Source organism: Perognathus longimembris, chromosome 16, assembly GCF_023159225.1.
Source record: "Perognathus longimembris pacificus isolate PPM17 chromosome 16, ASM2315922v1, whole genome shotgun sequence".
In the NCBI taxonomy this organism is placed as follows: Eukaryota; Metazoa; Chordata; class Mammalia; order Rodentia; family Heteromyidae; genus Perognathus; species Perognathus longimembris.
Window position 1 is genome coordinate 51,794,126 of NC_063176.1, and position 24,440 is coordinate 51,818,565.

The window sequence follows — 24,440 nt, forward strand, 5'->3', positions numbered from 1 at the left end:
CGTGGAAAGGTATTTGGGAGCAGACACAGTATTTGGGGTTGAATTATTGCTCTCTCAGAATCCATATTCTGTCTTACCTCTGGGCTCCCGAGATGTGACCTTCTATGGTCGTTGCAGGTGCAATTAGCTAGAATGAGATCACACTGGAGAAGGGTGGCTCTGTGTCCAGAATGGCTGGCACCTCTTTAGACAGGGAAATTTTTAGATAGACACTCGGCTCTGGGGCCTGGGATTATCCTGCCAGAAGCCAGGAGAAAGGCAGAACTGAACCTTCCCTAGACTGTTCAAAGGATTGTGGCTCTGCTGACTCCTTGATCTTCAGTTTTATTGTACAGCTCGTTTTCTAAATAAATCTCCCCTGTTGAACAGGAACAAACCCTCGAATGAAAGCGGGGCTTTACCAGCTCCTGAGGTGATCTTTGAAGTGAAAAGTTCTAACTTTCCCTTTGTCCTGCCTTCGTTTTTATTTTTCTTTCACCTTTGGAGTCCAGTTCTTCCTCCTTTCTCTTTCTCTTCTCTCTCCTCTCTCTCTCTCTCTCCTTCCTTCTTTGTTTTTTCTCTTTCTTGCAGCATTTAACTCTGCCTCTTCACCCTTGCTAAGCTGCTACTCTAGCGCTTGAGCCAGGCCGCTAATCTTGTTTTTTTTTTTCTTATTATTTTAAATGTGGCATCTATCAAACTTTTGTGCCTAAGGCGGTTTGAACCTGTAGTCCTCCAGATCTCAGCTTCCCGAGTAGCTAGAATGGTAGGCATGAGCCAAGAATGTCCAGAAAATGTCACCTTTTTCAAAGACAGAGGCAAAGACTAAATTGGAGTCCACTTAAACATATTGAAGTCATCAGTTGTGTGTTCTAATCCACGTAAGCTTTGTCCCGTGCTCCGGGAGCCATCTTCCTCCCCTTCGCTCTTCCTTTTCTTCTGGAATTACATGTGAAACATAACATGGCTTTCAGTTATGGTTAGGCTATTGTTGAGGCAGGAGTTGGTTACATTCCAGCGTTTTCTTTATGTGAGAGCATACGGGAAAAGAAGAAAATGCACAACACAGAGAAACAGCTTCACAAACACAGTCTTCACTTTTTCCAGATAGAACAACTGCTGCTGGGAAGTTGTAGAACAATGGCTTACCTGTGACCACAAGTGATGGATGCTCTAGTGTGCTCTTTGCTTCAGATGTGTGGGTGCATGCTGTCTCAGACAGAGCCATGGGTCCCCTGAGCCCCTGCCAACATGGAGTTCTTCCCTCCCTCCCTCCCTCCCTCCCTCCCTCCCTCCCTCCCTCCCTCCCTCCCTCCCTTCCTTCCTTTCTTCCCTCTCTCCTCTCCTCCTCTCCCCTTCCTTATTTATGTTACTTTATATTCTATAAGCCTATGCAGATATATAAACAACCCTAAAAATAAGTTAAACAAACACTAGAATGCAAATAAAATCTTGAAAGTAAATAAGATTAAAAAACAACAACAACAACAAAACCACCCCACAGGTCAAATTGAGCTTAAAAAAACAAAACAAAACAAAAAGCAGCAGCAGCAAACAACAAAAGTAGCAGAAGGGGGGTAGGATGAAGAAGCCCCCCCCCCGCCCCCTGCCATCCCCACCCCATTCCCCAATAGCCAGCAGCCAGGGTGGAAGGAACTCACCGGCCTTCCTGAGAGAATGGTGATGCAGGTAGAGAAGCCTGAGAAAGAGAGGGCTTCTACTAAATAATTCCACACAGAGAAAGTCTTCTTAAGTTCTTAAGTGACTGTGGGACCTAAAAGGAGGGTTATGAGACTCTGTATTGGCAACTGGTATTTCTCTAGTAGGAATCTGGTGTTTTAAACATGTTATAATCTGATACTGATACTGATTAAATACGGCATGTGTATTAATCGAGCGGATGGCTCTCTTGGAACCTGATTATGCGTGAATGGTTTTACTGGGAGGGAGGGAAGAAGAGGTTGGGGCATGTTTTGATATCCTCTTGGGACGTGGCTGGCCCAGAGGCTCAGCCTCATGGGATTTGGCCAGCTGGCTCCTCAGGAGGACAGCCCAGTGTGACATGTTGGGTGCCATGTGCCAGCTCTGCTGTGGAGGGAATGACCACGTATTTGACAGGCACGCCTGCCTGGCCAGGAATGGCGTGTGTCCATAGACATTCGTTCCCAATACAACCTCGCTCCACATTGGATTCCTGGTGTGTGTAATATCATGGGACAATCGTATCCTACGCTCTGTGGACCAAGAGAAGCAATGGTTGAATGATTGTTTGTAATTTGACTCATGGTGAACGCAACCTAGATATGTTTATTTACTTCCGCTTTACAAGAAGTATGTCTAAGATAACACAGACACTAATAAAAAGGGACTGCTTTCACCCACAGATAACTGTTTCCACGCCCACTTGGCTGTTGTTTAGACTTTTGGATATGGTTCGTTCACATGAGCTTAAATCACTCTGCATGCCCATAGAGAATACCAGCGACCAGGGATGACCTGCAAGGAGAAAGAATCTAGATCATCTCATTCGAGCCCTTTACCCTCCCGTCTCCTGTGGGTGCCGAGTATCTAGAAATGACTGCATTCAAGGCCTTACTTCTTTTTCTAAATAAATAAATAAGACTTAATAAATAGACTCCAAATTAAAAAAAAACACCCAAGTGTGAAGCACATACTCACAGCTAAAGTGAAATCAGGTTTTCTCTGATGGTAAATCTCTCAGTGGGATTTAAAGTTCAGTGACCATATGAGGTTGTGTTTTGACTTTGTAAGAAGACTCTGATTTCTCTCTCACCCTACCTGTGTGTGGGGCTTCATGAAAAAAATCTGTGACAAAATGCATACAGAAACTTCCTAACACAAAACTTCTTAGAAACAATAGTCTTAGGGACCTTGGGATTGAACCCAAGACTTTGCTTCTGCTAGGTGAGGGCTCTAACTCTGAACAGCCCACAAGTGTACTTTAAAAAGAAAAGTGTGTAGTAAACGGGGTACTGGTGGTTCATACCTGTAATCTAGCTACCCAGGGGGCCGAGAGCTGAGGATTGAGATTCAAACCAGCCTACGCAAGAAAGTTCATGACACTCAGTTTCAATAAACTAGCAAAAAAAGCTGGAAGTGGCGCTGTGGCTCAAGTGGTAGAGTGCTAGCCTTGAGCAAAAGAAGCGCAGGGACAGTGTCCAGACCCCAAGTTCAAGCCCTAGGACCAGCACAGGAAAAAAAAAAAAAAAGAGTAGTTTTCTTTTGTCATCGAAGCTATTTTAACATACTGACATTGTAGCTAGGGGACTCATACTAGAAAAAGGATTAGGTTTTAGGACAAACACGAGGTAGTGAATGTGGTATTTGCGTCTGATGTTACAATAAGATGTCTAGAGCCTGATTTCCTTCTTTTTTTGTGAGTAACCTCTTAGCTGTCAGAACAGATCACCTCTACTTTGTTGAGTCAACATGGACGGAAACATTTTCATGGGATGAGCTGGTCTTCTGACTTTTGATAAGACATAAACCAAACCAAGCCAAGCTATCCAGCACCACCAGCCATTCCTGAATGTGTTTGCAGTAATGACATATTTGCCTGTGGAAAGGAGAGGAATTTTTGTTTTAGGATGAGGAATCGGGACCTCTTAAAGCATAAAATCCTGACCCAGGATGCTTAGCCCAGGAAGGAAGAACAAGCGTGAGGGGCAGTGAAGGGGCTGTGTGTATCAGCTGGTGTACCAGGGGAGTTGCAGGGCAAGGCTGGCTGGTAGCCACGCGGGAACCAGGGACCAGGGACATGTTTACATCTGCACCAGCTGGCCCTGTGTCTTGATTTACATCTGCTGCTCTCTCAAAGACAGCTGCCTGCATCTGGAAGCGGGAGCTGCCAGCCCATCTTTCAGGCCATTTTGTGCATGTAACTCTTGGATGGTACCGGAATCCTAAGCCAAATCAGCCTGAATCACTGTGGATCCATTTTTCCAGGGCAGTGTTATGCTGAGGGCTTTGCTTGAGTCAGTAGTTTAAGTGGGTTATGAACATATGTTTTGTACATTAGGAAAATCCAGTAGATAGTGGAGCTTTAATTTTGTTTAGGTTTTGGTTGCAAAACTCCTGAAGGAAACAGGCATGTGGATGACTATGAAAACTTTGTAACCATGTGGCTGACAAACAGGACAGAAGGGTTTATGTGCGTTATACTGTACTTTCTTTTAAAGTGATTTTTTTTGGTGTGGGTTTAAGTGTTTTTATCAGGCCTGCCTGCTCAGGAATTCAGAGGTTGAGTGGAAATGACTTTTTGACATCTTAGTTTATGTGAGCACCATTCTCTTGTCTTGGGCAAACCTTTATCTGTATGGGTCCTATATGAGTGTACATTCTCCTGAAAAAGAAATGAATTGGTTCTCATTCTTTGCTTGGCCAGAGCTGGCAGGATAGGCTATAGATAGAGAAGATATCTTATTGTGTTTTCTGTTGCTAATGACAGAATACACCGACTGCATGCATTACATGGAAAGAAGTTTATTCGGGTCTCAGCTTGTGGTGGCATTCTCTCTGGCAGAGTATGGAGGTGATGGCAGGCTGTCTCCCTGCACAAGGTAGACAGCCTGCGGGGGACCTGGTCAAACCAGTTTCTTATATTCATAAAGGTAGAACCTTTGCTGCCTTTTAAAGGTCTTCCTCCAGATCTCTCTCTCTCTCTCTGTCTCTCTCTCTCTCTCTCTCTCTCTCTCTCCTCTCTCTCTCTCTCTCTCTCTCTCTCTCTCTCATAATGTAGATTAAACCCTCATGTGAGTTTTCCAGAGGACAAATCATATACAGACCATAGCAAGAAGCATGGTGAGAGATACTATCACTACTACCACAACTACTACCACTGCAACTACTCACTGTAATAATAATAGGATCTCCATGGGGTACAGGTTGTGCTAGTCAGGGTAAGTAATACCTGTTGCCATAACAAATAAGTTCAATTCTCAATAACAGTTGATTGCTCAATGCAATGGAGAGGAACAGGGGATAGGGTGATGGTCTGCCACTGGTTCTGCCATGTCCTCATAGACTACAGAATTCTCCAGATTTAGGGCCTTCCATATTTGGCAGGGACATGACAAAAGGGGGTGCGGGCAGAACACCTCTGCTCTTCCTCATATGTCTAACGCCAGCACCTCAGGAAGCTGATGCTTTTGGGCTGTCTTGATTTGTCTTTCAGTAGTTGCACAAAGGGATTTCAGTTTAACATGTCAATGTGTCTTGATTAGTGTCTCTTTCCTCTAAAAGAACAAGGATGTCCACTCTCTCTACTCCGATTCAAAATATAGAACTGGAATTATTAACCAGAGCTAGAAGGCAAGAAAAAGAAATAAAAGGGATTCAAATAGGGAAGAAAGAAGCCAAACTATCCCTATTTACAGATGATGTGATCCTGTATCTAAAAGACCTCAGCTACACACAGGATTGAAAACCAATCACCTCACAAAAAAACAGTGAGCACATAGAGAGGGAAACCAGGGAAGTAGCTTCGTTTGCAAAAGATTCATTTTTTAAATGAATGAATGTTGCATGACAACAATAGCATCCCCACACTATGCTTTGTGCATACAATGCTCTATAACCTTCGTTTTCTCAAGCCCTTCATTTAGTAACAACGATGGTACAGGCTGAGTCCCACTCTGGGATTTCCTTTACAGATGTCGTTGCTGTTAGCCCTAAGCTGCCCTTTGAGAGTAAAGACGCAGAGCAGGCCATTTTGTAGAGGGGGATGCCTGGGGTCGGTGGCCGTTGATGGTTCACTACTGTTACTCCACCACAGTCAGTAATAGGGCCTGGGCTCCCTCCCTTCTGCCTTGCCTCCTATTCAATGTTTAGGGACCGAAGCCAGTATGTCCTGAATGCTAGGTAAGTAAGCTACCACCAAGCTACAGCGCCAGCTCTCCTAGCATTTCCCCCCCCCCCCCCTTTTGGCAGTACTGGGAGTTGAACTTAAATCCTGGTGCTTAATTACTAGGGTGGCACTTTACTACCTGAGTCACACAACCCAGCCCTCCTTCTGACTCTTAGCTAGATTAAGATCCTAGATCATGACCTACGAACATGACTGCTTAAATGCTTTCATGAATAGTTGTTTTCAATGCTGTTTTCCTTTTAGTCCATAGTAAGTCCTACCAAGTAGGTGCTAGTGGCTCAAACCTGTAATTTTAGCTACTTGAGAGGCAAAGATCAGGAGGATTGCAGTTCAAGGTCAATTGAAACAAGTAGTTTCTGGGATCCTACGTTAACCAATAGAAATATAAGGATGGTACATATATATATATATATATAATCATTTGCCAGTACATAAGATCCTACAGACCTTTTTTTTTCTAAATATATATATTTGAATAAAAAAAAATAATTGTGCTATTTTACCCACCAGATTACCTCAGAGAAATCCTCGAGAAGAAATCTGAGTCTTCAGTTGACTATCAGAAGGTAATTTTTAAAATTAACATATGTGTTAGTAACAATGACAAATATGAGAGAGGCCTTGGCTGACTTGAAAAAAAAAGAATCTGTAAGCAAACATTGTTTAATCTGTCACTCCAGTAGCCTTTTTCAGCCAAAGACTTTTCCAGAATGCTGACTTACCATGTAGATCCTATTTAGCAGCAGAAATGTAAGAAGGAGCCTTTGAAGGAAAACCTTTCAAGCTTTGTGTGTTACTTAAAAATTAAAAATTTCCCCAAATGAAATATTATGACTGTTTGAGATATGGGTGGAGAGAACTCTATGAAAACCTACCTGACAAATCTCCAGACACAGTGAGAGTAGACTTGGTTTTAGAGGATGGTTTGTTTTCGGAGACAGTGTTCCTTGCATATCTGCTCTGTCTGCTTGGGTTGAGTTGGACCGCAACTGCTGAGGAGGAAGATGACACTCGGTAAGCACTGTGCAGAGGAACAGAAAAAATATTCCCCAAGCAGAAGCTCTTCCAAGAGGAAGGGATGAGAGGCTTGATGGAGAAAGGGTAAGGAATGCTGGACATGGCAGGTGGTTATTGACAACGCAGGCTGGAACACTAGGTGAGAGTATAGATATGAAAGGGACTAACCCGGGCGTAAGGAGGGGGAGTGGGGAACTTATCACGGGACACGAGTGGACGGGAAGCATTGCCACTGCATGTCCATACCTCCGAATTAAGGAGCCACGGGTGAACTGTGTTTGCTTCTATGACTGACTACCACAGAGGAATGCCTTTTGATTCTGATTTTGTATAAGTACAGGGCCCAGGAAACATAGACAAATATTGGTTGTGTTGAACATGGGTTAATAAAAAGTTTTTAATGTATTTTAGTCCTTAGCAAGGTAAGTAAGGCACGCTGCTCTTGCCTTTCTTATGCTGAGGATGCTTGACAAGGTAACAAGAAGACGCATCGTGCACCGTCAGTACAACAGATCTGAATGAGCGTGTTTGTGGTGCTGGTGACAGCAGTGTAGTCTTGCCCCAGCCTCATTGTATTCGTCCTTTGTAACAAAACAATATTCAAGCAAGAAGTGAATGTGAAGCCAGAGAGGAAAGCTTTGTGGGGAAGCCATTTCCATCCACAGCATGCAGGACGTGGAAGGAGCTTACGGTACCTCAGTGGAATATTGAGTGGAGGCAAATCCAGGAGAGGACTAAAGCTTGGAATTATAGACCTAAGAGAATAAATGACGACCAGCAAAAACGAGGCTGCAGAGATCTGAGGAGTAATTCCAGCAATCCTAATTTCCTCAGACAGGAATTTTAGTTGTAGCATTTCTATAGCGCATGCTCAAGGCCAGGTGCCCAACGCCTTTGATACCTGCTAACTCATTCATTCTTCACAAGGGGGTTCCTTTTCTACCAGAGGTGCTGATCCGCAGGTGACGCAGACAGCCAGGTATCCAAGGCATTCTCCTGGTGAAACAGAACATGGAGATGAGCCACTTCCCAGATTCCTCACACCCTAGTTGAGTGTAAGCTAGATGTCAGCCAGTCCACCCGAGGATTCTGCAGAAAAAGCCTCTCAGCCTCGCTCTTGTCAAGCAGTGTCTGCTTAATTAATTAAGTAAAAGGACCTATTTCTCATAGTCACAGAATGTAATTTTAGAAGATTACTTGAAATTGCTTTCCATTGGTAACCCATAAACCCATTCCTTACACCTTTAGGAACTTTTGTGTGGAAATGATAGCAGCAAACCTTTCCTCCCATCTCCTTCCTGCCATCTTGGTTTCCTGGATTTGCTTCCTCGTGGTTATCATCTTATTTCCACTCTTACCGCTTGCTTAGCTCTCCTCTCAGTTAAAGCTGGCTGGACGCAGCACCGACACTTAGACCTGAGTTTAACAGGATAGAGAACAAAGAGGGTCTAGGCAAGGAGGGGAGAGATCAAATGGCACTATCTGGGAACATTTGATGGGATCACAACAAACACCCTAGAATGGCCAAGAATAGTAAAGAAGAGTGGGGACAAGAAGCCAAGATTCATAATATGGATCCATATTGGGGAATATGGATTCAAAATGGTAAGACTTCTTTGAATGGTCCCAAGCAAAGGAATATCTCCACTGGAGTTCATGTCAGAGAGGATGCTTCGGAAGAAGTTGCCCTTGGATCTTGGACTCCAGGCAGTCCCTGGTTTCCTACTTTTTAACAAAGCTCACATTATTAGTGAGTTAAACATGTTGCAACTTCCCCTCTAAGTCTCCTTTCCATAATGGATTAGCATGAAGGCCAGGCATCTCTAAAAGAGCGTTCCAGAACCTGACTCTACTCAGCACACTGCTTCTCAAACGTGCATGCACATGTGGTTTTCCTTGTCTTGATTCTCCTATCGCTTGATTTTTCTCTGTCAGTTCTCTTTGTTGTGGTTAATCACTCATGAGACTTTCTCTGTTTTCTTGTTGCATGCGGCCTCTGCCACACACAAACTCCTCAACTGCTTTGACTTCCACAGCCAGAAAATGTAGTCTTGGTTCTAAAGGTAAAGTTCACATCTGTTGTCTGTTTCATGTTGCTATGTCGTAAGTCTGTGAGTAGTGTTGCTTTTGCCAGAACTTTCTTTTTCTTCCTTATTGTCCCCTCTGTGGTAGATTTTTAATTATCTCTTTGATTTATGTTTGTCTATCATATTTAATCTACTTGTTCTTATTTTCAGCATAATCTACAAAGTGCTTGAAGAAATCAGTGTATCAAACATGATTTATGGAGCTAGGCCATGATAGTACAAGCTTATATTCCCAGAAGTTGGAAGGTAGAGGCAGGAGAATCTCAAGTTTGATGCCAACCTGAGCTATGTAGCATATAGCAGGATCCTTTCTGACTGTATTTAGACTTTACCATACAAGTCAAAACAGCGGCTTGAACTCAGAGCCTGGGCTCTGTCCCTTAGCTTTTTTGCTTACGGCTGTGCTCTACTACTTGAGCCATCGTTCCAGTTTCGGCATTTTGCTGATGGATTGGAGATAGAAGGCTCAACAAACTTTTCTGCCTGGGCTGGCTTTGAACTGTGATCCTCAGATCTAAGCTTCCTGAGAAGCTAGGATTGCAGGCATAAACCATTAGTGCCCGGTACGTTTCAACTCTTTTTTTTTTTTTTTTTGGCCAGTCCTGGGGCTTGGACTCAGGGCCTGAGCACTGTCCCTGGCTTCTTCCTGCTCAAGGCTAGCACTCTGCCACTTGAGCCACAGCGCCGCTTCTGGCCGTTTTCTGTATATGTGGTGCTGGGGAATTGAACCTAGGGCCTCGTGTATCCGAGGCAGGCACTCTTGCCACTAGGCTATATCCCCAGCCCCTGTTTCAACTCTTAACATGGTGTATTTGTGCTCCTGATTCTGTCTTATATTGAATTAGAACACTGGGAAGTTGTAAGTAAATTGCAAATTTGTACTTGGAATTAAAATTCATGCATTGTAAACATTTCAAGATCACTTCTCGTAGGTTTGGATTTAGGGTCTCCTGGAGGTCAGAAATTAGTTTAGTTTTGTTTTATGTGTAGTAAATAATTTATAGAGTGGTTGCTGAGAAATAATAGCAAAATATCTAAGTACAGAGGAGTTTGGAGTATCTATCTGGTTTTTTCCTTCTCCGGGGAAGGGTTCGAGACAGCCAGTAATCACTCCTCATGCACATGGAAAGGGTTTGCTAAGCATTAACAGACCAATGAGGCAAAACTTGGTGACTTCTTTTTTTCTTTTTAGTATTTGTTTTTTTGTGCCTGTGCTGGGCCTTAGACTCAGGGCCTGAGCACTGTCCCTGGTTTCTTTTTGCTCAAGGCTAGCACTCTGCCATTTGAGCCACAGCACCACTTCGGGCTTTTTTTTCTGTATATGTGATACTGAGGAATTGGACCTGGGGCTTCCTGTCTGTGAGGCGAGCACTCTACCACCAGACCATATTCCCGGCTTTTTTTAGAATTTTTAACTTTACTAGTCATGTCATTAGTCACCTGCCCTTCACCGTGTGTTTAGGGGTTGGTGCTAAGGGACTACTTTTCAAGTAAGGGACTCGGCAGCTCCCTATATCCAGACACAAGGTCCCAAGGCAAGGAAGTGACTAATGTCTATGGTCATACCCCCTGAATGATAGCATCTGATTTCACACTGGGTCTGTTTAGCACTTGGATGCAAGGTAATGATGATGAAATCCAATAGTCACTAGCATATGACTGACTTGTCATGAAGTTCTTTTGACCTGAAGCTGATTTAGGAGTTGTTTATGTAAGTATTCATGAAGATTCCAGACTAGTGGCTGCTTTCTCTTTTCAGGTGTCCAGAGGATCCAAATTCTTACTCACCAGTTTTGTCAGTTTTAAGAACAAAGAGCATTATTTTCTCAGGCTCTTTTTGGTCACTGATTAATTTGCCTACATGCAGTTCCTGACATATCACACCAAAGACAGGCTGGAAGAGGGCAGCTACTGTGATGTGCCCTTGCCAGTTGCCAAACTCATGGTAATATAAGAGGACACATTTTGCCTGGTTATTGTAGGAGCTGAGCATCAGGTAAAGGTGAAAAAGAATTCCCGACTCGCACGTGCTCATGAGATCTCGTGAGCTCTGTTCTCAGGGCTTGGCCAGAGGAGCACGGTTTGTGTTGAATTCTCTTCTGCTCAGCTTGGCTTTAATATCTGTTACCATGACGCTTGTCCATTGGTTGCCAGCCTGAAGTCTGCCTGTTGTCCTTTAAAAATGTGAGCAACTGCATGCAAGAATGGTGACGAGATCACACTCTATCATCCACTTGTTTATGCCTCAATAGAGGCAGGAGAGAGAAGGAAAGTGTGTTTAGGGATTTAGGGTGTGGTCCATTCCTGGCCATCAGGACCTGACTGCACTGGCTGCTAAGCTCAGAACTTCCCCAGGGCTCTCCCTCATGGGCTGACACACAGGTGCCACCCACTGTCTCCCTGTGCTTGGTAATCCATTAGGCACCATCTCTCTAACTGTACACTCTCTGTCATTTTCCCGATAATCTGAAAATATCTACCGTATTCTTCCTAGCGGATGAGTGGAGCGACCTGTGTTATATACTACATGACTTAGAAAGGCCAAGCCTTATTCTAAATTTGCTGGATTCCAGATTCTCTTGTAACTTGTCACTAATTGTCACTAATTGATCCAACTTGTCACTGATTGGTCCAAATGGCCGTAAATCTTTGCTACAATTTCTACTCATCCTTTCCTTCAGATTGGGTGTAGGTGATTGATTTTTATAAGGGTTCCCACCAAGATTTATCAAAACGATTTAAAAGCTAACAAGATGCCTTTGGGGTTTGAAACTAAGTGATCGTTTTGTTGCTGTTTTTGCTTGTCCTGGTAATTGGAAGGAGGATGATAGTCACTCATTACCACATTCTAATAGCCCATTCCTCTGCTTCCAGAATCTATGTAGATTTCTTTTTCAAAGTAGAAAGTATATATGTACCTAGAAAGATTTACTACAATGAAGCGGGTACAGTGTGGAATGCTCTACTGGCTATGTTGTTTGGTACACTGATATTTTTGTTTGTTTATGTGTTTGACTTGCAGATTGCCTACTACGAAATCGGCATTATTATATGCGCGATCCTGGGCCTGCTGTTTGTTATTCTGATGCCTCTTGTGGGGCTTTTCTTCTGTATGTGTCGCTGCTGTGGCAAATGTGGGGGGGAAATGCACCAGCGGCAGAAGGAAAGCGGAGGCTACCAGAGGAGGTGCTTTGCACTCTCCCTGTTGGTGATTTGTTTTCTCATCAGGCAAGTAGAGTCTCAGACCACAGTTGGTTGTGTTTGAGGATGATGGAGAATGTCTCACTTGTTAACTGTAAATCCCCCCGGGTTTGTCTGTCTGTCTGTTTATTTTCGAGACAGGGTCTTGCTAGGTAGGTTAAGCTGGTCTCAAACTCACTACATAGCCAATGTAGACCTTGAACTTGAGACCCTCCTGCATCAGCCCCCCTGAGTGCTAGGATCACAAGCGTCTGTCAACACACCCAGCTACACCTATCCGTTCAAAGCAAAGCAAAACAACAGAAACAAACAAACAGAAAATGGCTGTAATCCTAGCTACTCAGGAGACAGATGCTGGATGGATGATGAGCTTCCAGCCTGCCAAGGCAATAAAGGCAGGGAGAATGTTTCTGAAACAAACTACGGATCAAAAGAGCTAGAATCATGCCTCAAGTAGTACAGTGATCGCCTTGCATGCGCAGGCCCTGGGTTCAATCCCTAGTACTGCTTAAAAAAAAAGCCAGAAGTACAAAATGCTTAAAGAGAACAAAAATGCTTATCCGGGGTGTTTCATAAAGATGTCCCTGGAACGTTTTCCTCCTTAGATATGCCGATAGATCTTGACTGATAGACAGCACCTCCTCCTGGAGTATCACCTCCTCCGAAGTAGCTCTGGGGACCTGGGCCGCATCAGTGAAACGGAGCTGGGGCCTGAACTTGTGAGACAAGTTCCACTCCTTGAGCTGTGGCCTCAGTCCTTCTGCGCTTTCAGTTTGTTTTCAGACTCTGGGCCTTTGTTTAAGGCTAGCTCTCTACCACTTGGAGCCATAGCTCCACTCCAAGCTTTTTTCTTTTCTTTTCTTTTCTTTTTGTGGCTAGAGATTAGAGTCTCACAGACTTTTCTGCCTAGGCTGTCTTTGAACCCTAATCCTCAGATCTCAGCCTCCTTCCTGAGTAGGTAAGGAATACAGGCATGAGCCACCAATTGCCCTTTCCGGGTCTTTGTTTGATCTGGGCTGTTCTAGGACTAAAATCCTTCTCCATTTTCCTTTTGAGAAGGTGGTGGGATTCTCCACCACCTCTAACTTCTTAGTGAGATAGACTCTCCCTAACTTTTTCTAGGACTAGTCTCAAACTGTGATCTTCTTATCTCTGCCGCTCCAGTAACTGGGATTTCAGGAGTGTGTCACTGTGCCATTTCCAAACTTCGTGTGCTATTGGTTGACAGGAGCTCCTATGAGACTGAGGTGTGGCCATGCATCTCTGGTCTCTTTACCTTTCTTTTCTGTCTTTTGCTATTTCTGCTTCTCTGTTTCTGTCTCTCTGTCTCTTTTCTTTCTATGTCTTCACTGTCTCTCTGCCTGCTTTTCTCCTTGAAAATAAATTGAGTCTGTTACTTTACACTGGATTTTGAAAGGGAGCTAGAATCCTCAGACTCGCCAATGATAATTCCAGATGTCTTTGTCTCTTTGCTTTTTTGCCTTTGAAGTGGTCTCAGGAATGCACACACCCGGTAGCTTTGGGGATTGTTATCCGCCCTCACTACAAGAAGAATGCCAGTTAAAGCCCAACGTCCTGTTGAGCTCAACAGGGGTCCCCTTCCTGCAAGTGGAAACTTGCTTGCTTCCTTCACCTAAAGACCTGGCCAGTGAGGTTTCTTCTGGCCCATAAACTCTGAGATGGGCTCGGATAGGAAAGGGTCATTTGGAGATATTGTGTTCATGACTTCTGGTTGGGGTGATTGCTTACTTAACAAGTTAAATAGTTTAACTTGAAGTAAATGTGTATGAAAATATATATGCTATAATTTAAACAATTTTGCCTGCCTACTTGAACAAATGTTTACATATGTACAATCAGCTTCATTTTGTTTGAATGGAGCTTGTATTCTGTATTGGATTCCTCTTTCTAAATTTGCCTTTTCTTTGAATGTCATATAATTATGAGTTAGTTCACGCCAAGCTGATTATTTATATAATGTTTAAAAATACCAAATTTTACAAAGTAAGTAATAGGCTTGACTTTCATTTGCACATAAAATGAACATTACAATGTTTTTAATTCTCGAGAGTCAGCTAGATCAGACTTCACTATTTTTTTCTTTTAAGTACATTTGACTAAGATTTTTGCTTTTAAGTATGTTTCAGCTGGGAAATTTATTTTTTTAATGCATGCCTTGATTCTATAATCTGCTGCATATTTGCTTACAAAGTTTTTTTTTCCAGTCAGGTAAAACACAGATTTGAACATCGTAATTTTACATTTCAGTGTAATTAAATCAAAATTTACACACTGTGTACACACTGTGACAAATTTAAAACCAATTTGATTTCAGAGTCTATTGAATGTATGAAGTGTAAGTGGCAGTATATAATGCATGATATTTTGTTTTTCTTTTTTGCTTTAAATTCAGACTAAAATTTACTTTGACTCCAACTTTTTCCATTCATCGTAACTATTTGGATGCCTTCCCTTTCAAACCCTTACCAGTTTGTAAGTATCATGAACATCATGAATTAGGAAAAGAGCTACATATTGTTTGGAAGTAGCCAAAGCTAGCCTAGAAGATAAAAGACCAGAGGTGAAGATTTTTCTAGTATGATTGTATGACCCTTGATTTCTAGTATGGGAGAAGAAGCGTGTGAAAATCAGGTGAAAGTAAGAGGGACAGAATATCAGCAATTAGAAGGCAGAGACAGAATAAAAGTATATCTTGGAGGAGTTCTCAGATACTCCTTGCACGGCTTCTGGCTTGCACTGACAAGACACTAGTTCTGTAGAAAGGAAGGAAGGAAGGAAGGAAGGAAGGAAGGAAGGAAGGAAGGAAATACACACACACACACACACACACACACACACACACACATTGGTGGTACCAGTCCTGGTTTTTGTTTTTGTTTTTGTTCACAGCTCTACCACTTAAACTCCACAGCTCCACTTCTAGCTTTTTAACTTAATTTAATTTTATTATTATTATTATTTTTTGCCAGTCCTGGGGCTTGGACTCAGGGCCTGAACACTGTCCCTGGTTTCTTTTTGCTCAAGGCTAGCACTCTGCCACTTGAGCCACAGAGCCACTTCTGGCCATTTTCTGTATGTATGGTGCTGGGGAATTGAACCCAGGGCTTCATGAATAGGAGGCAAGCACTCTTTGCCACTAGGCCAAATCCCCAGCCCTATTTTTATTTTTTTGTGATTAATTGGAGATAAGAATCTCACAGAGACTTTTCTGCCCAAGCAGATTTCACACCACAATCCTCAGATCTCAGTTTCCTGAGTAGCTGGAATTACAGATGTGAGCCACTAGCACCTAGCATGTTGAAGTACTTTTTAATGTGATTTAAAGAAAATTCTCTCACAGCTAGGCATGGCTTGCTCGCACCCGTGACCCTAGCCTTTCCAGAGGCTGAGATGGGAAGAGCATTGTTCAGAGCAGTCCCAGGAAGAGAGTCCTTGAGACATGATCTTGAATTTATGCACAATAAAGTGGTACCGGAGGCTTGGCTGGACAATTGCTGTGAGCAGAAACTGAGCGAGAGCTGGACTGGTTGGAGCTCTGGTACCAGCACAAAACCCAGAAAACAAGCAAAAACAAGAGATCCTTTCACAAATCGGAATGGTCCCCTCGCCTTTTATTGGGCTCCATTTTAAGAAAAGTGATTTAGGGAGTCTACATCTTACAATGAGACGACATGGTTTTCTACTCTTGGCTTCTACTCTGTTTGTTGTTCCACTTCTTTTTATTTCCAAGATTTTAAAATCTTTTTTTTTTATGTGTATTTATTTCTTCTGAGAGAGCCGCAGTTGCTGAGGGAAGCGCTTGCCTAGTGTGCGCAGCGCTGCTGCGGTCTTGTTCCTTCTCCCCCTGAGTCTTTCCACAGGCGGTTGAGGCAAGTGAGAATCCCGGCCTGGATGTGTTTATGTCATCCCCACCTCCCATGCGGACTGACTCCACATCTGTGTCCTATTCCACACAGAGCCCAGCCTCCTCTCCTCCTTTCTTTCAAAATTGCCATCACAAGTTCATAAAAGTAGGGGGGGAAACGCCCAGTCTGACTTCTGGATCCTTCTGTGTCTCTGAATAGTGTCAGGTTTGTGGCTGGCTAGTTGTTCCGGTGAGCTGAATTCTTAACATTTTTTTTTCTTAAGGAAACGATCTGTTTTCGGGTTTATTTTGTATTAGGATATGATTGTCAAATCTTGGCGTGGAGGTCAGAAAAATAAAATATCAATCAAATTCATTCAGAGCATACTTGAGCATCGGAGATTTTTAAAAAAAATGATGTGCACTCTGGTTATTTCAAGTGTAACTTAAAAATCATGGGAGGCAGAGGTCAGAAATATCCTAGTTTAAGGTCAGCTGGGGCAAAAAGTTAGGAGCAAGACCCTATCTCAAACAACCAGCTGGGTGTGGAGGTGTGTATATGTAATCCTAACTCCTGGGAGGTATAGGAGGATTGCAATCCACCAGCTATGCCCACAACACAAGACCTTGTCTGAAAAGTAAATAAAACAAAAAGGGTTGGGGGCGAGGCTCATGTGGTAGACAACCCACTTAGCAGCCCAAGGCCTTAAACTCAAAACCCTAATACAGCCACAAAAGGGGGCGGGAGGGGGGAAGGAGAGGAGGGAGAAAGATCAGCTACAGAATAAAAGCATTTATTTCATTGGCTAGTTTCACTACCAGTAGAAATGATTAAGAAAGAATTGTTAGAAACTGTAATGGTTTACATTTTCATAAAAGCTTTTATCCTAAAAGCTTTCAGTATTTACTTATGCAGTATAGGTGTGAGAAAATTGATCGCCATAACAACATGTAGAAGATGCAAAACTGCCAGGCCACAATCATTTAAAAAGAAGTTAAGGTATTTTGTTGCACGTTGTTCCATCTTAAAGACAACATGTATGTGAAGTTCGGGAGAAGGGCTGTTTCTTGGGCTTTCACTCCTGCGGGAGGTGGATTTGTCTCCGTGGCCTTCTCCCCTCAGAGCTGAATGGGAAGCTGCGAACATATGGAAGCACTGTTTTGATTTTTCCTTTTGCTTGAAAATGTATAATCCAGTAATGATGAAAAAGCATCCTTAAAAATTTTTGTTTGTTCTATGTTGTCTAACTATTTGGGTTTAAATTAAATGGAGACCATGAATGGGTTTGCATAGGTTTTAAAGGTTTGTTTTTTTTTAATTCATTGAGGATATTTAAAAGTTGGGAGATTGGACACCAGCATCCACATTTTTTGGATATTAGGGAGCCCTGGAAGTACTGGTCAGCTGTCCCCGTAACCCCGGGGGCCACCATGCATGTGGGTGGCATTTTGAGAACTGCAGAGAGGCTGTCTACCTATGCTGTCCCTTTATCATCCCCCCCCCCCCCCGCCTCCTGTGTTCTTCTGGCCCCTCACCTTTCATGTAACACATCACGCCCGAGACTCAGTGTTGAAACTCCGTGAGTTCTTTGCAGAACTCTGTTTAGTGAAACATTTTTTGTTTTTTGTTTTTTGGTTTTTTTTGGCTTAAATGATCAAGACCTTAATGTCTTGATTGGATCTATGGCTGGGGAGAGATGTAGGTCCTTCCAAATGCGCAGCACAAAAGTGGGTGTTGTTCTGAAATGCATTTGCCGTTCATTTTTTCTGGCTGCTTTCGATCTTGATCTTGGCATGAAGGAGCAAAGGTGAGTTTTTGAAAGACACTCTCACCATCTGATTAACATCTACATAGGTGGAATGAAACCAGAGTGAGGCCCGTCCTTAGATCCTCTCTCCTCGAGTCTCTGTGGAGAAGACTCTCAGACAACGTTGAGAGGAGCCTTGTCCCTGTAGGTAGAGTCCAAGACAAATTAAGAGTAGGAGCGCCCCATCCACATTCAGAGCAGGGAAGGTCTCTCTGGTCCCTTGCGGGGGAGAGGGTGGAGGAAGTCAGGTTAGTCAAGTGGAAGTAGACTGCGGACTTCCGGTAGGGAACAGATCGGGTGGGCCCTAGCGAGAAGGAAAACAAGGCTCCCAAGTGACTAATCAGGTCTGTTCAGGAGGTGATCCTGATTAGTCATGACCTAGAGTATTAGTAAATAATGCTCCAGGAATGTATGTGCGTGTTTATGGGGTGTGTGTGTGTGTGTGTGTGTGTGTGTGTGTGTGTGTGTGTGTGTTTCCTCTCCACGTAACTCCCAAATCCTTATTTTCAGACCTTTGGCCTTCTCTGTCATGATGACATCATTGCGTGACAGTTTCTGGTAGGGTGTCACGTCTGACTCCTAAACACCAATGCTCATTAGGGAGGGACAATGAATGGTGTAGGAGGCAGCCATTCCAAACGGCACATAAAATGGTTCATGTCCATTGTGAAGGGTATCATCAGGAGACATGCCAATAAAGATAATAATAGATGTTTGTTTTTTTTTTAGACCTCAGAATGTGTGGACATTTAGAAGCTTTCTCTGTTGCAGCTCAAGGCATACTCGCCCAGTCTAAGATACACTGGGCCTGATTTACCTAATTCTGTCTACAGTTCTGAATGAGCCTTTTCAGTCCTGAGGTAACGGACGCTCATTAATGTATAGAGACTTCCCCCACGTGGACAGAAGATGGACTGGATAGAGGAATCTGACCCAAATCTTACACCTCAGCTGTAGTATTTATCCCCTGCAATTAATTTTTTTTCTTTTCCTTTTTTTAAAATGTTGTTATTGTAAAGGGGATGTACAGAGGGATTACCGTTATTTAAGTCAGGTAAGGAGTACATTTATTTTTGGACAATATCAGTTCTTCCCTCTCTCTCCCTCCATTGCAGTTTGTTAGCTGTAAGAACTTTTGCCCCGTGCATAGACATTTTCTGACTTGTTTGGGACCAAGGACCTGCAGACGTCTCTCATGCTTGTTTAAGTGGGATCAATGTCCCCATTTAATCAGAACTCAGAAGTTTCCTGGGGAGATGAGATTTTTCAGCACACATACACACACACACACACACACACACACACACACACACACAAATAGAGTGCCTTATTCTATCTGTAAATACATGAACACATAAAGCCCAAGAAATTGCTTTCATTTCAGAATCAGCGCATTTATTTTATTTTTGTCTTTTCCAGGGTTTAAATACTATTTCCAAATCATTGCTCTAAAAACAGCCACACTTGCATTGGAAATAACAGTTTGGGTTTTTAAAAATTTTGTTTGGTTTTTACCTTTCTGTAGGTAACACATGCAGTACTGTGCTGTTTATGTGATGCCTTTGCTACCACCTAGTGGCCAAATGCAGAAGGACTTTTTGCTGGTTTGCTCTTACCAACATTCTCCTGTTAAACCAATTAGTAACAAGCCACCATTGGGACCCCTTACAAGATGCTGGCAGGTACACTAAGGCAGAGACTAGAGGACCATTGTTCCAGCCAACCAAAATGTTATCGAGGCTCCATCTCAACAACAACAGTAAAAAAGCTGAATAGTGGTGTGTGCCTATGGTCTCAGCCACGCAAAGAGGAGGACTGAGGTCCAGGCCCATTACTGCTATATAATAACTGCTATTTAGTAACTGCTATATAATAACTACTATATAATAAAGCCCATTACTACTATAAAATAACTAATCCCCCCAATAAAATAGGGCTTGGGGGAAGAACGTACATGGTAAAATACTTGTGTAGGGAGAGAAAAGCCCTGAGTTCAAACCCTAGTACCACCAATCAACCAACCAACCAACAAAAAGCAATCCACAAGCAAACAACAAAAAGCCTTTACGATGATTAAATGTGGGCATTTTACATGTCATAAAATGATTTTTGTTTTCTTATTGTGTGCTGTTTCCTGTAAGATGCCTTTCATATGGCATTTCTGAAACTTCATTAAAAAATATTTTACCTGGGGGCTGGGAATACGGCCTAGTGGCAAGAGTGCTTGCTTCTTATACATGAAGCCCTGGGTTCGATTCCCCAGCACCACATATACGGAAAACGGCCAGAAGGGGCGCTGTGGCTCAAGTGGCAGAGTGCTAGCCTTGAGCAAAAAGAAGCCAGGGACAGTGCTCAGGCCCTGAGTTCAAGCCCAGGATTGGCCAAAAAAATATTTTACCCTTTTCATATTCAAATGAATATTCCCATGGAGAGGACCCGGCCATTCACTGCCCCTTTGGATTTGAGCCACGGTCAGTTCAGCACCATCACTTTGTTTGTTTTGTACTTGATAGCAATGAAAAAATACAGCAGTAGACTGTTGTATCAGGCTCTCGCTTGGCATTTTAATGCTTCAGTAACTTTTATTCCCTTCAGCTTGGACAGAACACAAACGAACAGACCGTTAGAGAAAACAAAGCACTCAAAGCCCCAATCACTCTGGTCATTTTGATGTTTTACCTAGCATCTACTCTGGAGCTGACAGGTGGTGTGTGTGTGTGTGTGTGTGTGTGTGTGTGTGTGGTGTTTGCCTGTGTGCACATGCTCACATGTGCACATGTGTGCAGGGAGGGATCTACAGGATGATATGGACTAGAGTGGACTGGATGGTGTACATTGTCATGCAGCCTTGATCATGACTTCCTCCCCAGCGTGCTGTGGGCAGTGTCATCTGGAGTAGAATACTTTTCCTCCATAGAGCTTTCTTTCACGAGGTCTGTTTTGTGCGTCCACTGTGGTGAGGGGTCAATAGCGGGTCTCAGCAGGGAAGGGCGGGGCTGCCGCTTCCCCTGGCGTCTGCGTTGGACTGTGCATGGTGGAGATAGTGACACAGGCTCTTCCTTCTCTCCTTTCCTCTTCCTGCAGCTTTGGCATCTTCTGTGGCTTTGTGGCCAACGTGCACATCCAAACCTGGATGAACAATACTGAGAGACTGGCCAGCAGCAATTTTAAAGACTTGCACACGTTCCTGACTGAAACGCCAAAGGTAAAAGCCACAACGTGTGCACCTGCTTGGCCTTTGTGTTGTTGATTCCTCTGAGTCCCCATATGTGTTTCAATTGCTTTGGAACTTTCTAGAAACCCACTGGATTCAAGTAAATGGGGATTACATTCTAATATTTCTGATGAAAGAAATTCCTCGCCAGCAAGTCCTAAGAGTGCAAAAGTTAATTCACAACATATACTTTACATTTTTTGCTTGTTTCATTAAGATAAAACTTTATAGTATATATTACAAGGTAGTTAGTAATTTTTAAGGATTTCCTGTTTGTTTTTAATACACTTTCTTTTGGGGTGGTGTAGTTTGCTTAGTTACTCTTCAAATGAATTTCTGTTGTTTATAAACACTCATTTGTTGATAATCTATATAGATATTTTGGGCTCCTTCAGGAGGACCTACACATCCATGCATATATACTCCTATGTACACACACACACACACACACACACACACGTACACATACTCTCCCATGCACACAATCTATAAAACCTAGGTAGAGAATGTGAATAGGCAGTTGACAGACAAGGGAGGATATTGCCACAGAATCGACCTTGGGCGAGTTTCAAACTTCATTTTTCAGAGACCTTGCAGTCTCCATTCTTCATTTTTCTCCTCGATGTTGATCCTGGGCCACTGTGTCCAAATGCCCTAGGTGGGGTATGTGGAAGATTTGTGTTAATTTGGGGGAGGGAGAAACTGTCCTCAGCCATTCTGCCCCCCAAAGAAAGATCCAGAGGACATCTTTATCAATACACAGACACACATGATATAATCAACCATCATAAAAATGATAATAAATAATTTGATTTTACCCAAGTAAGCTTGGAAATATTAAGAGTGTCAGAAAATAGAAACATCTCTAGAACTCAGCGGTTCATTCTTTTTAAGAACGCTGTGACATGCCCACTCAGGAGGCTGAGATCTGAGGATAGTGGTTTGAAGCCATCCCAGGCAGGAAAGTACTTAAGTCTCTTCTCTGCAATTAACGACTAGAAAACTGGAAGTGAAACTGTGGTTCAAAGTGGTAGAGCAAAGAAGCTCAGTGACAGCACCTAAGCCCCACACCCGACAAAAAAAGAACAACACAAAAAGTCCTGACTCAGATTCCTTTAGTGTTCAATTCCTTTTTATTGTCTGTATGGTGCTTTGACCGTAGAAGGGCAGGTGTCATGCCATTTTCTTTTCCAGCAAATCGACTTTATCGTGGCTCAGTATACCACCGTCAGGGACCGGTCCTTCTCAGATCTGGACAGTGAGTATCAAGTTGCCTCATACTCTAACTTAGGTTCAAAAGATTCCATGAGCACCTTCCATAACACGGGAACTAAGAAATGAGATCTGTGAAGGCAGGAGAAAGAAACAAAGCCCTAGCGTTACGGACAAATTATAGACTGGGACTGGGTTGATAAAAGTCCAGCACTGATTTCAAGCTACTGTTTTCCAGGTTGAAGGACTTTGAGATTTTTCTTTTTCATTTTGGTTTAGTTTAGTTGGTCGTAGGGCTTGAACTCAGGACCTGGGCGCTCTCTCTGAGCTTTCTCGCTCAAGGCTAGTGCTCTACCATGTTGAGCCACAGCGCCACTTCCCGAGATCCTTTAAATTTTATGTCTATAGACATCATTCACCTAGTTGTGAGGGTCTTTATTCCCTGTGTGTCTACTACAGGCCATTCCTGTTCACGTGGGTTTCAGAAATAACCAGGGGACAGGGCTGGACTCTGGGGAGTTGACACACAGCTTGGCTTAGCGGTCCTTACCCCGGGGCTCTATTTGGTGACATCTGGAGGTATTTGCGTTGGCGCAATGTGGGGAGGTGTGGAGCAACGGTACTGCTGTCTGTTGGCATCGCACAGGGTAGTGTCCATCCCAAAGAGACTTAGGGTCCAAAATGTCCGCAGGGACCCTGTTGAGCTGCAGAGGTCAAGACGGGGGTACAGATAACTCACGATGGAGCCTAGCATACCAGTCCTAAAACTCTGGCGACTGAGTTTTCACTGGGGGGGTTTGGATGAGGAGGTTTGTGACAAAATCTGTCCATGCCAGAGCCAACACCTTCGTGGGGTCTAGGATGGAGAATGGGGCTTGAGGAGGGAGGGGAAGGCCATTTTCCAGGCCCCAAGGGTCCTGTGTTGGGGAGCTAGTGAGTGAGGGCGGAAGCTTGGAGAAGGGGACCGTTTCACTGTCCTTTCTGCTTCTTCGAATCCAGGAGTTGATTCCATGCTGGGAGGTGCGATTCTTGAGCAGCTGAAACCTGAAGTGGTCCCGGTTCTGGATAACGTCAAAGCTATGGCGACAGGTTAGCACGGTGGAGGAACTGAGCAGAAGTTCTCTGCCCGGGGGTCCGTGGGCTTCCTGGGGGTCACTCAGCCTGTCCTGGATCTATCTGAGGGTTCTCCAGGGTGGTGGGGGTCACAATGCGTGCTTACACAGGCCAAATAAAGACACAAAAGTGTCTGAACCTTATGCCACACTTTTTGTATAGAGAAAAGTCGTTTGGAATCACAGTGACAGAATTTGATCAGGGTCTACTCCATGCCTTTGTAAATACAGTTTTATTAGAACACAGACATGTTTGTTCTGCAGCTTTTCTTTTCCTGTGCCCTGAGAGGCAGAGTTGAGTGGTGGTATCATAGCATACAGCCTGCAAAGCCTAGAATATTCCTGTGTGGATTTGGGGGAACCTTTCTCCAGTACTGGACTTTGAACTCAGGGACTCCCGATTCCTTTGCAAGTATTCTACCACTTAAGCCACACCCTGAGCCTTTTTGTTTTTGTTCATTTTCAGAAAGAGTCTTTGTGCACTTTTATGCTGAGGGCTGGCATCAGACTGCCTTCCTTCCCGCTAGGATTACAGATGTGTGCCACCACATCTGGCTTGTTTATGAGTTAAGGTCTCCCTAACCTTTTGCCCAGGCTGGTATCCAATTGCAGTCTTCCTATCTCTGCTTCTCAAGTATCTGCATTTACAGGGCCTGGCCTCGACGTGGGCTTTCAAAGCAAGAATTGTTTCTGCAGTAGACGACAAGTACTCTGTCAAATTTCAGGTCTTTTGAAATCCACTGTTTACTTTCTCCTTATTTTCTGTCCCCCTTCCCACAAAATGAATAGCTTTCTGATATAAAGGATATACGCATGTGTCTGGTGTCTGACACCCTTCCTGGTCAGTGGCATATGGGAGTGGCTATGCTGATATGAACGGACAGATGTTGTGGTGATAACAGAACCACTGCGGGCTCTTATAGATGATGAGGAAAATATGCTGGATCTTGGACACCGAGGCCAGCTTCCTCTGCCTAATGCATCTGGCCATCTTGAATTGTGCTCTCAGTGCTCCTGAGACTATGGGCCTTACAGGAGAGGGTTGTTGGAAGCTGGAC

General features: G+C 43.5%; 1 protein-coding gene across 1 annotated transcript in view; it reads left to right on the plus strand.

Moving 5' to 3' along the window:
* Positions 1–24,440, plus strand: part of Prom1 (prominin 1) — a 72,573-nt gene that overhangs the window by 12,993 nt on the left and 35,140 nt on the right. Inside the window, exons 3-7 of the mRNA XM_048364459.1 lie at positions 6,377–6,432; positions 11,993–12,198; positions 20,929–21,049; positions 22,253–22,316; positions 23,270–23,359. Coding sequence (XP_048220416.1) covers positions 6,377–6,432; positions 11,993–12,198; positions 20,929–21,049; positions 22,253–22,316; positions 23,270–23,359 — 537 coding nt within the window. The remainder of the gene's footprint in view (positions 1–6,376; positions 6,433–11,992; positions 12,199–20,928; positions 21,050–22,252; positions 22,317–23,269; positions 23,360–24,440) is intronic.